Below are 15,390 nucleotides of genomic sequence, written 5' to 3' on the forward strand. Positions count from 1 at the left end.
CGGGTCGGATGCGTGTTTTCGCGGCTGGCCTACATACATTATATAGATTTATGTCCCGATGGGCTATCTTAAATTGCCTATTCTTTATCTTGTCGTATACAGGGTGGTATCCCGCGTTCGGCGGACACCGAGTGTCACTTAGTAGTCACCACGTTAACGGCCGCGCTGCGCCTGCGAGCATTCCAATACATAAAACGCACACGACTCGCACAAGTCACACGAGCAAACAAAAACACTAAAAATCCGAGAGAAAAAAGTTCGAATAATTCGTTAAAATACTTGTGTATACTTAGAACACGTCTATGAAAATAATGCATGTAATAATAAGAGGTTTACAGATGTGTAAGCACGCCGGATCGTGAGCGGGGCCCGATTTGTTGTGTCGGTGATGTTGTGTTGCTGCGGCGCGTTCGCGGTCGGACAATATCATCTCGGCTCATCGATCGCGATAACGCCGCGCCGGCCCGTAAAGCCTTGTTAACTCGTTAATAAAACAACGCGCTGCTAATGAGTCCAATTAAGACGTCATATTTGCAAGTCATGCCGAAAATATACGCGCGTTCCAACGACGACGTGCAAACTACCACCGTGCGCACTTATCTCAGGTTTTACCTACGCATACTTGTCAAGAGGATAAGATATATGCGACTACAATTATACAGTAGCCCTTTTTGGAGGCTGTAGACTCTAGAGCCCTCAAGTTGTTTACTCTGAAAATATTTTTATTTTTATACTACAAGTCAAAAGACCCCAAAGATTTTTAAGGGTTGTTTGAGCACAAAAGAAGAAAAAAACTTTAGTACCACTCAAATATTTATTGTTAGATAATAAAAAAAAGCGCTCGTAATAAAATGTAGGTAATTATTAATTAAGTGGCATTTTAATAATAGTCGATTTGTTGTGTGTTTGTATAGCGCGTTTAATTGTGATTAAAATAATATACGAACGTTAATAATAGAGCGCTCGCATTAAATACGTTCGTAAATAATTAATGGTCATTGCCATTCATTTCTCAACAACGTGCAACGTAATTAATTTCAATGCTTCGACGTACGCGCACTCTCCGAATGTCGATGGCTAACTGTTCATTTCGTAAATAAATTATAGAAAACGTAGGTAATCGTCTTTCCTCTACTTGCTTTTCCTCCCGATCGATCGGACGTGCACGGCGAATAGTGACTAATAGTTTTAAATTAATTAATTATTCAATCGAAGATTTAGACTTTTCATAATGCGCTGCGATAATTAATCATTAATCACCAGCCTGGATTACTTTTTAAGATGTTTTCAAGATGGTCCTTTTTTGTGCGCATTGTTCGAGCGCAATCGTGCCGTGCAATCTCGTGCGCTTTATTTTATTTTAACATGGGTTAAAACGCTGGACGCGATTGTAATGCGCGGCCGAAGATATGTGAATGCGTTCGGCTGTTTAGCGAAGGCCGGGTTATAAAACAGCCGTGTAGGACAAGGCATAACAAGTGTCCACCGCGCGTGATTGACACGCGAGACGCACTGATTGACGGGCAGATGGATGCCGTCGATATCGATCTGTGTAGATCACCGCCGATATGATTCTATGCTGGTTGCGGTGAATCGAAGCGGAGAGAAATTCTGCGATTGGCACCGCGCGACTTTAATTTAACCTCAAAATATCCGATATAACGGACAAAAGTAAATATAACCTCCAAACACGGTTATATTTTTTTCGATCAATTGTAATTAAATAAATTAAATAATTATTCACGCTTGTCGAAGACGAATAAGGGCAAACAATTTCATTATGTCTTGATGACTGTATTATCATCCTCGGCACGCGCCAACAAAGCACTTCCAACGTCTGCGCGCGTGTGCATCTGCATCGCGCCGGAAGTCGGACATAATTTTCTAATAGTGGCATTTGCCCTATTTGCTTTTATTCAATAGCGCGAACAGGTGAATCGATGCGCCCCATGTGAAAAATTGTTTCGATCATTGGGGCATCGGATGTTGTTCACATCGGAAACGCGAAAGGAACCCACCTGCCATCGATTGTAGTAAATCAAATTTCAAATAGGTAGGCGTTACTTAATAAACTCTCGATGCGCGGAGCAAGATCTCGGCGCTCTCGGTCGACGTGAAAACGTGTTGGATGGTGGTGTGTATCGGTGCTGGTCGATGGGTCGTGCCCATATGACATCGCAAGTGTGGTGTTTACATCGAGCGCCGAGATTCCCTCTTAATTTTTACTCTGTAATTATTGCTCTCTGCTTTGCCACAACGCTTTTAATGATCTTTTTTATACGAGCGCTCGTTGGCGAGCGCATATGGAAAGTGAGATTTTTCGATATTTTATTTTATACACCTTTTCAACTGAGTGTGTGAGAGATGATCTTGTGGGTCTTACGCGTTCGACCTCCCATCCACCCATATCGCTTACGAAACGAAATGATTTCTCAGTATCGTGTCTCGATTTATTATAAATTACAAATTACAAACCAAAAAAATGATGCGATGCTCCACCGTTGTTATATATTGATAAATAAAAAAAATGCGTTGTGCGTTCGTCAATACATCGGGCGATTAGTTTCGGTAGGGATTGGTGGGAAACGATCGCCGATGAGAATTTAATTTAAAGCGGGATTTATGCGAAACTGGTTCCGTTAATAGCTTTACAACGCGTTGTTTTTGGTACGCACGTTTTACACACACCGAATTGCGACACGAGCGTATGTTATTATTAAAACGGCTTGTTACTGTTTTCGTTAATCGTCAAGTCGGCGGCGTGCATCGATATAATTAAAAACAAACGAAAAAAAATTACGCGCCTCGTTTCATTCCGCCGCGACACCGAAGTGAAGAACATAATGGGCGACGAAAGTGTGGATCATTTTATTGTTTTCGACGTGCTCTTGTTGGCTGGTATGCTTGGACCTCGGACACTGGTGGACCGTATGGTTCCAAAGGATCGCAGGCCAGCGCGAGGACGGGAAGGTGACACGTAAAAATGTGGACGCCTCGCGCGAGCATAATGCGATTCCGAGAATTGTGCAACCGAAGAACCTGAACTTGCAGCTCGCAGGAGGCCTGCGCGTCGGTGAGGTGGTGTTTTATTGTGTCCGCGACGATAAAAAAAACACGACCAGCGCGCAGAAAAAAAGCTCAGCGATGTCAATGCGCACGAAGCGGAGCGAAGGAAAATAAAAATAAAACGCAGCACTGATTGCAGCCGGGCACAGGGAGACTGTATGGTGTGTTGCTTGCTCGTCGTGTGCGCGCGCGCGCGAATGGGCATACTTCGCGTACACCTAAAATGTCTGATGTGCTTCGCCACCACATTCTCAGCATTTACGGCGGACACTCGATTTCGATTAACATATTACACATTAATGCGAACAGAATTCCAGCGCGCAAGCGTAATAATGAAAAATAAACAGTCGAAACTTTTGATTTAGTTTCGCGAGCTGTGCTTTGTGTTGAACGCTGCGCGGGAACGAATGTTGTACTCGATGTCACCAAACGTTAAACCCATTGTCAAATTTAATTGGATCGCGATGGCAGACACGATAACGCCCGTAATGTGCTTATACGGCCGAGAATCCTCTGCGGCTTTGCCCCCGCTTCCTTCTCGCCCACTCCCCCGCATTCATGCGATATCCTTGCAGACGACGGCGTCGAGACTTCCTGCGCACCACCCTTCCCGGCCTTTCCCCTTTTATTCCTGCACGTAGTCAAGAAATAGACGAGTTTGCATGGGGGTGAAGAAATTTAGGCCCAGTACATAAACATCCAATCATCTAACAAAACGTTGGCATACAATTCAGGCTGACTGCGCACGCGCACACGGTGTAATCACCACCATTTGATTGATTACAAGATAAATAGAATCGAGAGATTCTCTTGTTCGAGCATATCAAAAACGCATTAGCCGACGCCTACCATTATTGCCGGAACAACAAAGTCCGCAGTTCGCGCGCGTATAGTTTTCTAGTCTGGTGACTCCGAAACGAGAAAATCGATTCGTGCTTCTTTTTATTGTGAATACAATTTCGTAACACGCTCGCAGACTACTTTTCCTCCGTTTAACATCATGCTGAATCGTGTATGATGGCTTCATAGAAAAGCAATTTTCATAAATAGCCCATAATTATGCAACCCAATTTACACCGAGAGAAGTGTAACGGCGCACACGTTACACAATAGACATGACAGCTAACAAACAAATACCAGAATCATTCATACACACAAGTAAAGCGCAAAAATTGATTTTCATGTGTGTAAACTTTGTAAATTGCGCGCGAGTGTCGCGCGTCGGGCATGCAGGATCAGATATTGCGGTAATTACGAGCTAATCAATAGCAATAGAGAATTAGCGCATGTTTGAACTGAACGCATACATGGATCACCTCGTTTCGGTTCGCCATGTATCGGACGGACAAGTGCACACACGCACGCGACCATCATGCCTGTCGATTGGCTCTCAGCTCTCTACTCTCGTCATCGTAGGGTCCTCTGGATCGCATGTCAATGCATTTCCATTTTGTTGTACTATTGTCACTCCGGCTACGTCTGCGACGAATATAAGCATCGTTCGTAACATTACAATGTCGATTTGTTGGTTATGTTTGTAATGGCTACGTCCTGCGAGTGTTCTGATAGCATCTCGCCCGAATGAGCAAGTGGATCATCACTATTGAACATATTAAAGGAATGTCGCATTTAGTTATAATCTATATTGCAGCAGACAAACACGAAATGACGTGGCAAATTTTTAAAAACTAGGTTAGGTTGTGTCAGGTTGACATAAACCACGTGAAGTTGAAGAGCGTGCGGGAATTAAAAAGAATATGTCAAAAAGCTTTTAACCCGAGCGCGCAGCGACAATAGAAGGCCTCTCGATGATGCATTTTCGTCGGCGAACTCAAAACTCGCATCTCCAAACTCACTTCTTTCATTGCGCCGCGCTTGTTTTAATGAATGCAACTATGCGTTCGCGCTATGCATGCATGTTTCTTGCTCGGATGGTTTCGGCTCGGCTTTGTGGAGACACCGAGCCCGCCAGTATACATATGTACGCGTGGTGTGTCCAGAGCCTCAAAGGAATCATCATTTTAGTTAAGTGGTTTATTGTCACACACGATTCTCTCTCGCTTGATGTGGTGGCATTCGTGAAAGACAAGTATGGTGTACCTGCCTTCCAAACATGCCGATCCTATCGCCATCGTCGCGCACTTTTTTTGTTATTCACCCGATCCGATTCGTTTGTTGTTCGAGTGGTCGGGCGGTAAAAAGGGCTCTCAAGTGCGCCGGCACTGCGTTTATCAAACATCGCGCCGATCGATTCAATTAAAATAACACATCTCATTCACGATGTGATATGACTCTCCTCGGCAGTGGGGAGGCGCAGTGAGCGGAAAAACTAACGAACATGTTTTTTCTTATTGTCCTTGCAGAGCTTACAAAGCGCGGCGAGACGGGCGGGCACCAGCTGCGCAAACTGCAAGACGACGACGACAACCCTCTGGCGGCGAAATCAGAATGGAGAACCCGTTTGCAACGCCTGCGGACTCTACTACAAACTGCACAACGTAAGTTAAACCTGCATATTTATCACAGGAGCGAATTATCCATCCGCACATCACACCGTAAATACACTCCTGTCGCATTTGTTGGTTTTGTTTTATGGCCGTTTTGCGGTTTACCTTATTGCCACTTATTTTAACCGCAAGCCCGCGAGCTTGTCTCTTCCTTTTGCTGCGCTTACCACAAACGGTCGCATTAGATCCCAGCTAACCACTACAATTTTACCTCTTTTTTCAAAAATCTTCCGCGGCACTGATATGCAATATTAGCTGCAAACGCTCTTTATTGTCTAACAATGAATGCGTTCCTCTAACTATCTAACCATATACGCGCTATCCATAAATTATTCGCATTGTTTCGTGTCGAATTGCATTCTCAAAATGGTAAAGCGCTTCCAATTTGCCGGCGAATTTTCTCAATTAAACAAACAGCGCATTGTTGCATCCTTGCATGCAGACATGAATCAATGCGCTGCAACCGTCAACACAACCTCGCGATGAAATTTTATTAGAAAATTAACAAAATTGTGCCGCCCTATTACAATTAATTAAATTTACTGCATGTCTCAAAGCTCACACCACTTTGAATTGAATAAAGCGTAGGGAATCCGACATTAAATTCGCGTTTATAAAAAAACGTAATTGTAGTGTGGTAGCCAGAGAGCTAGACGGTCGCAAATTGCCGGTTATTTAACATTTTAAGTGAACCTTTTCGCCATCCGCCGCGCAGGCTGTGTGCACATCGGTCATCGCACTACTGAATGAATGAGCGCCTTTATGTGTGCTACATCTTGTTGTGATTAAAAAGAGTGAAATTAAAGCGATACATGAAATGCAACAAAAGTAACTTCAAGAGTATCGGATTTTGTAACATGCAACAATTGCGTCTTCAAGAAACATTTATCTTTGTGTAACATCTCACTATGGGTGTAATTTTCGTCGTTTCCAACCCCCGGACGTCAAACAAACAAGGCCGGTCTATCATTATACACTCAACAAAGATTTCGAGTACTTTGAGCACTTAGAAAGTGAATTGATACTTTTAGTGACACAATAGGTTGAATAGATCGGAAGGACATTTTGTTTGTTGACAAAATTGTCGAAGACTGAATATGTGCGGCGCAATTTTTGATGTCATATCGAATTTCTTCAAAGTGTACTTCTCGTTTCTTCCCTAGGAATTTTTCGTTAAGTGGCCGGCGTCGACGACCGTGAGCGCACTCGAAATTATAACGTTTACAGCGATAAAGTATGGAAGTGCGCATACGCCCACAGCGGCCATGGCGTCGTTACCCAAACAACAATAACAATTTGTTACGGGAACAACGCGCGCGCGCCCGCGTATAAAGCACACAACATTGAAGCCTGTCGTAATAAGCAGAGCAGATCGGGTCAGATCAACGTGATAACATACAGATTCTCTCTCTAAGTTATGCTCTGCGCCATAGGTGAGCGCGCGCATCGCCATTGAACTACCGGAGTAGAGCTGATTTTTTATTTTTTACTTCAGCGCGAAGCCGCAACAATGCGCTCGATTTCCATTCAAGTTCGCGGAATCTGCACAAAACTAACAATAAAATGCCTTCTTTCTTCTTGATTTTGAGACCGTTTACGTCTCGCGGTGATAATTACAGCGCTGTAGGTATTTAAACCGTGAAGCTGCTAATGGACGGGTAATGGAGGAATACGGAAGCTTTTTCGGGTAACATGGTAATACATCAAGTGCGCTCTTCATACACTGTCAACCGTCTTGGTCCCAAATTAGTTTTCGCGTTTTCATCCACTACACGCGATATAATCTCTTACCGTGCTGCATCTACACACATCTATGTGTGTATAAAGCTCGAAGTTGAAATATGTTTTCGTAAATGTCAGCGTTAGTGTAATATATTGCCGGTGGACGCATAATAATTCGAGCGCGCTTCCAAACGAACTGAATGTTGGTCACATTCGGGGACATAGACAATTAAGCAGCGCCCACAAAGTAGTAGCCACAGTCTGAACCGAAAGTAACGCGATGATTCAAAACCAAACCCCGAAAAATCATTAAACATCCAACTCATTAACACTTTAATTGCGTTTCGACTAATTTACTACTCGGCTTTTACACAAACCCGCGCCTCCTGATGTTGTAACAACAAAATGCCAACATTTGTACTGGTTAAAAGCAAACACGTCATACAGTGAGTTACCTAAAGTTGGAAGTTAACAACGGGGCCAAACAAAGAATTCAACATTTTATGCACTGGTCGGTATCGTGTGTGCGGGGAAAGGAAATGTTTTTAATTGACTTTTGTTTATCTGAAACACATCGTTTCCACGCAATTATCGCAGCTCCCTTTGTGTTCACCCACCACCAGCATATATACACACATATAACTTTGGTGTGCACGATGAAAGTTTCAAATATTTTTGCGCAATCTTGTACAACAAAAACACTTAATCAACGATAACGATCGGCCATAATCGCGATTATGATTTTTGCCACGACGTATCGTCGGCAAACATCTCTGAATATATTCTACAAATCATCGACAATCGCTGCGGCATATGGTGTGTAATTGAGCGATGATTAATTCATAATTATAATGCTCAGGCGCACTCTAAAGCACTCCGAAATCACATGCGCTTTGTTTCATCAACAGACGCGACGCCGCGCGCAGTTTCTTTTTCTGCTTTCTCTTGACCCTAGGCAAATTCCAATTTGGTATCGAGTATCAATACAAGTGTAAAATAGCGAAAATATTCTAACCATTTATGAATCAAAATGTGCGCATGTATTTTAGGTTAGATACGAGCAAAAGAAGACGCAACAACATGAAAGAATACCGATAATATCGTTTGTTGAAATGCAAAATTAAAATTAAAATTTACAGCTGTGAATTTACAGAATTGCAAGACCTCGTGCATGCATCCGACATGTAAATGCAGCTGTGGTAATAAGCAATTATACATACATACGCACACGAGCTTGCGCGCGCGAGCATATATTGATGAAGGCGATAAATTACGACTTTTACTTCTGAGAATCGAACGGTAGCCGAACCGAATGATCAATATCCTTCCTCGCAACAAACGCGCGTGTGCAGCGTAATGAACTCGCACTCGGAAATTTCAGGTTCCTATTACGTTTTTAAAGCAATAACAAAGCGTTGTGTTTGTGGTGGCGTTTGATTTATATTAATTGGAAAACGTTCTAGTTAACAAGTGGCGTACCTACAAGATGGGCGCACCCGCCGGCTTCGAATAGAAAAATTACCCTCACACGTTTCGGATCCTCAGCGTCCAAAAGCGGCTGGGAAAAATTATGCCGACTGCGTGCGCGCTCTCACTTCATAAATCTGTAACAAGCCGCACGCCGACCGGTAGCCGAGACTTTTCGATTTATTAGATCCTTTTATTATCTGTCAAGCGTTGTAATTATTTCCCAAACGCAGCGAAGGTATTGGTATATAATTAAACGTTTTTGTGTTTTGCATTTCTGCGATGATACAAATGTCCTAAATACAGAGGGTGTGCTCCCAAGCGGCGAAAATCCTGCTTGTAATCGAATGATTGATTTATCTCCGATTCAAGTGAGGAGTGTAATAAATGATCGCGATTTAAATAAATAACAAGTAGCTCAGTTGAATATACAGGATGTTGACTGCAATGGCATGGCTGCGATAGAGTTGTTTGGTTGATATCCACCTGTATGGAAGACGACGTGGACAGAAACTGGAATAACCATTGCTACCGCGTACAAATCGTAGTCTAACGTGCTCGTTTATTTCATTTCTTTCCGAGCGGAATGAATAAGCGAGCATGTGAATATAGTGAACCACTATATATGTGGTTGGTTGGTAGGTTGGCAGGTAGCGAGTTATAAGTGTGTGTGTAGGTTGAGTTGACAGATACGTTAGTTATCTAACTAAAGTCACTGCGGGAGATTAGCTACCATATTAATATTAATCTAAAAATCGCCTCTTCTCTCTCCTCAAGTCTATCAACTGCGCATGAACTGGTTTTTAGTATTATTCAAGTCAAAGTGTCGCTTGATGAACCCTTGATAAAAATGCAATCAAAAGAAGCTTTGGGTGGGCAATGAGCCGGAATGTGTCGGGAGTGTCGCTAAATATCCGGAAACGGTCACTTTGACGACGCGAAGCGATTTCCGAAAACGACCCAAAGACAATCACGTCCGGAGGGATCAACTCCCCTGTCCTTTGGTCCTAGTCAGCGTTTCTATAAACCTAAAGCATCAATTCCCCCTATTTGGACTTGATTTCCTAATGCTTTTCTTTAATGTGTTGAATTGTCGAGCAGTTTATTAATGATTTCGTGTTTTTTATTGTTATAGGTGAATAGACCGCTGACGATGAAGAAGGATGGTATCCAAACAAGAAATCGCAAACTTTCGTCAAAGAGTAAGAAGAAGAAGTCGGGCGGGACGTGTCTGTCGCTTGGCGGTATGATGAGCGACATGATGAAGCCGTTGGACAGCAAGGGCGCGTTTGGTGGCGGTGGGTTTGGCGGTGGCATGGGCGGCGGACATCCGCATCTCAATCCAGCGATACACCCGCACCATGCGATGAGCCATTGGTATCAGCACGGCGGGCATCCGCAAGGTTTCGTCAGTGCTCCGCCGCCGCCGGCGCCGCCACCCGCCGCTTCCTATCATCATCACATGAGCTCGTTGAGTGCTGCCGGTTTAGGTCTTACAACATCAAATGGAATGGTAAGTGTAAATTTTTTTATTCCTCAGGAAAATAAAGAAAACTAATAAATTTGTGTTTTTTGTTGTTACAGTCTGGATGGCGGTCCGAATACACGTGATAAGTTAGCAGTTTTTAACGTAATGACTAAGTTAAGTAAGTGTAAATATAAAATTTTATGAAATATGTAAAGAAAATATTGTCACACAAAAAACAATGAAATTCAGTGTGATAATTTGAAGCGGGCGATACACAAATTGCAACCAACACAGATTCATCCAATGCTCACGTAAACATTAAGGCGGAAATTGAATGACACTTTCCAATTCTAATTCACACACCAACACAACACAACCACCACGCCCTCCAGTTTGCTCTCCGATAGATACATTTGTATAAAGTAACCAATTTCTACATTTAGTCGGGTCTTTTATCTCACCCAATTCGATACATCTTATACTCAGATACATCATATGCCGACGATTTGTAAAGTAAAATAATCTAAGTACAAAATTGATTTAAATGAAGAAAATCGATAAGGATTATAAATATACATAAAGTAAATTATAAAAACAAATAAAGCATATGTAAGAAGTTTTTAAATATACGTGAACGGAACGGTAATGTTGTCACAAAACACAAAACCAACCACATTGTAAGAATTGTAACTTTGTAAATAGATGTTAGATATTGTTTTAGAGCATTTTTTAAGCGTATATATGAAATATAAATAACAAATAAATATTGTAAATAAATAAAGAAAAAAAACGTGAAAGTATATAATGGTAATACAAATGATTAAAATATACGAAAGTAATATTTAATTGAAAGTGAAATGTGAAATATTGTGAATGTGAATTGACGACATTTTCATGTACGACGACCGAAATGAAATGTAACGATGTAATAGACAAACAATACCTACGTGCAATCTAAAAGTATCATGTACGATATTTGATATTTGTTCACAGCCGACATCAAGTCAATGTTTTTAAACATATTGCCAGTAAAGTTGAATTGATGCTCTTAAAAGTAAGTCAAAAATTACAACCGCAAACAAAACATTCTCCTTTCAGTTGTCATAATCACAAATGTTTGTGCATTCATTATCAGCGGTTTGTTCCACTGAAATTTATAGAAAGACTGCGTTCCAATCAAGTTCAAACAATTTTTTTTATAAATTTTATAACCACGCTGGATAGTAATCGAAAATCTGATGAAATTTTGTTCGCTGTGTAAGTGTATAATTTATTTAAACAAAAAGAAAATGTTTATATAGTACAAATGCCTATTTTATAACTTATTTATTTTAATATTTCGTGTTAATTAATTTAATTTAAATTTATACATATTGTGACATTGAAAAATTGATTCATCGATCAATCGACAATGATGATTATTGTGATGCGAGCAAAATTTCGAGCGGATTTCGACGATAGGAACAAAAATTGATTTTCGTATACAGTGAATTGAGCCACATTGCAATCCACGATGTAAATTGCATGTTCAGTTTAGGGAATTAATTTTAAATTCGACGTGTGTATTTAATGATCAAATAGCGATTGAAGCAATTGACACGAAACCAATGCAAATTGAACTCAACAATTGACAACAAATCAATGTAAATTTGACAAACAATTGAACAAATAATTATTAATTACATTTGTAAATAAACTTGATGTATGTATATGCTCTTTGTGTGATACATAAATAAATAAATATTTAAAAATAGTGTTTTCATCGTTATTTCTTTACTTTTTCAGGCAGTATCATAATATATGTGCTTAAAAATAATGTAATTATTGCATTAACTAAATATGCAACCCAAGCTGTGTCCTCACCGGGCAGAATTATCCACGCATTAACGATAACATAAAAAACGACGCACGCAATACAGAAATATTCGAAACGATTCGTTAATAACGTCCGTTGCTTGTGCTTGGTGCGTTCGTTTCTTGGTTTCGGGTGTCGAGCACGCGTGGAAGACTCCCCGTGTGCTCGTGCAAGGAAGAAAACGACGTGTCCAAGCAGATTCACCTGCTCCAGCTGCCGGCACGCGCGTAAAATGCCTCCGCTAACTGTACGCCGTGCCACACACGTGCGTGGATGCACCCGATGCACGAGAAACGCGGAAAAGAAGTCAAAGTTGCGGCGAAAACACACACCTGAATCTAATTAGTGCGAGAGTACTCCACCTGTCCAGACATTACGTTACATCTTGAGTCTCCGACAAAACCCCAACGGTTTTCAACCCAGCGAACGTAAAACGGACACAATAAGATAGTAAATGAAATAATTTGCCAGTTGATTTGTCAACGAAGAGCACCAGCAATATACTCAAACGTATTTCGTTGTATATCGGTATTCTTTTCTGTAACAAGAACGAAAGTCATTCGAGTGGCAGTAAAGCGCTTAGTTATTTAGCCAAAGCCATTCATTCCGGTCTGATCTGACTGTTGAGCTCGGTGCTTTCGGAGGTTACTGGCGGACAACGAAACTCACACCTCGCTGCATCCAATAATGAGATGACCATGAGGGGATTCGGACACTCAAGTATCCAGAGGTTCAGAGGATAAGCGAAATAGATTGATATTTTGTCCTCCCGAGTAGGTTCAGATCAAGAAAACGGCTTTCCTCTTGAATAACTTCTATTTTTACATTTTCTTAAAGGAAAATTGAGAAAAAATTGATATTAGGGGAGAGTAGGGTAATGGGAGTCAGCGGGTAATGGGAGTCACCCATATATCCACGAAACAATAGTTACGAGTACCGCGTAAACGGCGTTCCTACCTCCGTTCTGGCCCCCCAGTGCCACCCCCAAAAAATCATGCAAATCGGTGCGTGTATCATTGAGATACGCCAATATTTTATTTTTGAGCTCCGCTGATCTAATTTTACGTCCACGCAAATTAGAAGATAAGTGTCGAATATCTTGCAATATTCGAATGAAACTTTATATAGTCTTAGTTAAACATTCAAAATCGTGATGTGCAGTTCAGATTACATTAATGTTTTGAAGAAATATTTTTTGTTTTTTTCACAATAGTGCAATTGTGGGCAATGGGAGTCATGCGACTCCCAATGGACGTTTTTGTCTTTAGTCCGCTCTAAATGGCCTATAAAAAGCAATGTGACTTATTTTTCAATAGCCTTCATGCAGAAACGATACTGCAGGAAAGTAACAAAACTTATGATTCCTATATTGGCACTGATGACTTATGCCAGGGCGATGGATGAAGATTTGGAAAACTGATGTCTAATGTGCAACGATTTAAAAAACAATTAAATGTGGTTCATAGCACTTCATTTGGGCTATGGGCTCATGTGAAATGCACTGGGTGGGACTTTGCGGAATATTATGTCTGCGATATCTGCTAGATTTCGTTTGATTCCGATTGTCCCCAGGGTGACCACCATTACCCGCATGTCGGTGTAATGGGAGTCAAATCTGTTTTTTTTTTAAACTTTAATAATATCCAAAATTGATTGTCAAAGTGACTGAAAATTATTTCAAATAATAGGTATTTAAGTAAACAATGCTTATAAGCGATTGCAACAAGTATTTTGTTTATAATTTAAATTATATTTGAGTTCTCCCTTAAGTGACCCCCATTACCCTCTTTTACCCTACCTCAAAATTTGATTCCAATGTGTGACAGAAGAGATAGGTAGGTATAGCATTGAGACGTGAAATAATTGAAGAATTTCACCTGCTCGTTATTAACTTTGACTCGACAGTGTCCGTTACACATTATTTCAAGTTGGATAATTTTAATTTTTTACCTTGGCATGTGTCCACACACGAGCATGACGTAACATAAAAACAGTCAGATCATCTGTATCATATTTTCTAACATCACAAGATTAAGATATGAAATTCTTCGCGAAATAACATCGGCTACCTGCAGGACGGCGACAGCATGATAAGCGTTGAATCGAAATTTCACACCTGTAATTAACAAATAATGAGCACTCAACCCTCCCATTTTTCACCAATAACTTCATAACACATCACATCACAAGCCAATATCTCTATAGAAAGCTAATCGACGTTTGAAAGGAAGACCACGCTGCGGCAAAGTAAAAAATAAAAAAAAAACGATCATGAATATCCGTCCATCATCCGAAACCCGTCTCGAAATGCCCGAGCCATGAGTGGAATCCGCATCCGAAATGGGATTTCGTTCACGCACTAAGTGCACTATCATTGTATTAATTTACTTAGGGAGTAACAAACTCGCATCATAGGTCGGGGCACCGACGGGCCAGAGAGATGTCTGGTTACCCGTGGCGCGCGCGGATGATGGTCTGATTATCGGGGCCAGCGCCATAATACGCCGTGTAACATTGTGTTCAATCGATTTCGAACCGAACATTGTAATTTCACGGCTGTCACGCCACGCGAACGGGACCCCGGTTGCTCGCGTACAATATAATACGTCACTCATAACACGGACGGCACTGTCGCGTTGCACATTCGCCTGCCGTGTGCACAATGCATCGTCGAGGAGGCCAAGCATAATGCTAATGTGTACAGGCGACACGTTCACGTATGCCTCTTTCAGGGGCCATGTTATAAATGCATACTAATACAGTTTCAGCGTACACACGGAAAAAACACGGCAATGCAGTTGGACATAATGCACACGAGAGGGCTTGAAATAACCGACAGGGTTGGATTAAGGATTTCAGATTGTCAAAATTTGAGGTTTTTGCGATTTTTGCTGATTTTTATCATTTTTAATTTGTCTGTCATTTAACATATTTGAGAATATTATGTTTGTTTGAGTAGTTATTTTGACTTAATTGCAAAACTGAATTTAATTCAAATATAATTTTAATATAAAACTGTTGTTTATTAAACAAGCAAAAAATACGCAATACCTATACAAACTACATAACCTAACCTAAATTTTCTAAATACTGCCCGGTAACTATTAACACTAACTGAAAAAAAGTTACACAACACCTAAGTGCATTCAAGCTTATCAACATTGGTTCATATCTGTACATTTTCAAATTCTGACATCAATATTCTATAACCCGCACGCTTTCCCTATCCATACAAGTGCTTCAGATGTACCAAGGTACCAATGGAAAATTGACTGAAATCTCTAAAATAAACGCATTGCCGCACG

General features: G+C 41.0%; 1 protein-coding gene across 4 annotated transcripts in view; it reads left to right on the forward strand.

Moving 5' to 3' along the window:
* grn (GATA binding protein grain) overlaps positions 1–11,984 on the forward strand; it is a 28,418-nt gene extending 16,434 nt beyond the window's left edge. For 3 of the 4 annotated variants that reach the window (XM_065299179.1, XM_065299182.1, XM_065299183.1), the window contains exons 5-7: positions 5,419–5,564; positions 9,898–10,275; positions 10,347–11,984. In XM_065299179.1, coding sequence (XP_065155251.1) covers positions 5,419–5,564; positions 9,898–10,275; positions 10,347–10,373 — 551 coding nt within the window. In that variant the 3' untranslated portion in view covers positions 10,374–11,984. The remainder of the gene's footprint in view (positions 1–5,418; positions 5,565–9,897; positions 10,276–10,346) is intronic. The other variant, XM_065299181.1, reaches the window with a different exon arrangement.
* Positions 11,985–15,390: the final 3,406 nt, after the last annotated feature.

This window comes from Atheta coriaria, unplaced genomic scaffold (assembly GCF_025399875.1).
Source record: "Atheta coriaria isolate IRGN ID8LTWV9N9 unplaced genomic scaffold, Caltech_Dcor_3.1 hic_scaffold_3_pilon, whole genome shotgun sequence".
Classification (NCBI taxonomy): Eukaryota; Metazoa; Arthropoda; class Insecta; order Coleoptera; family Staphylinidae; genus Dalotia; species Dalotia coriaria.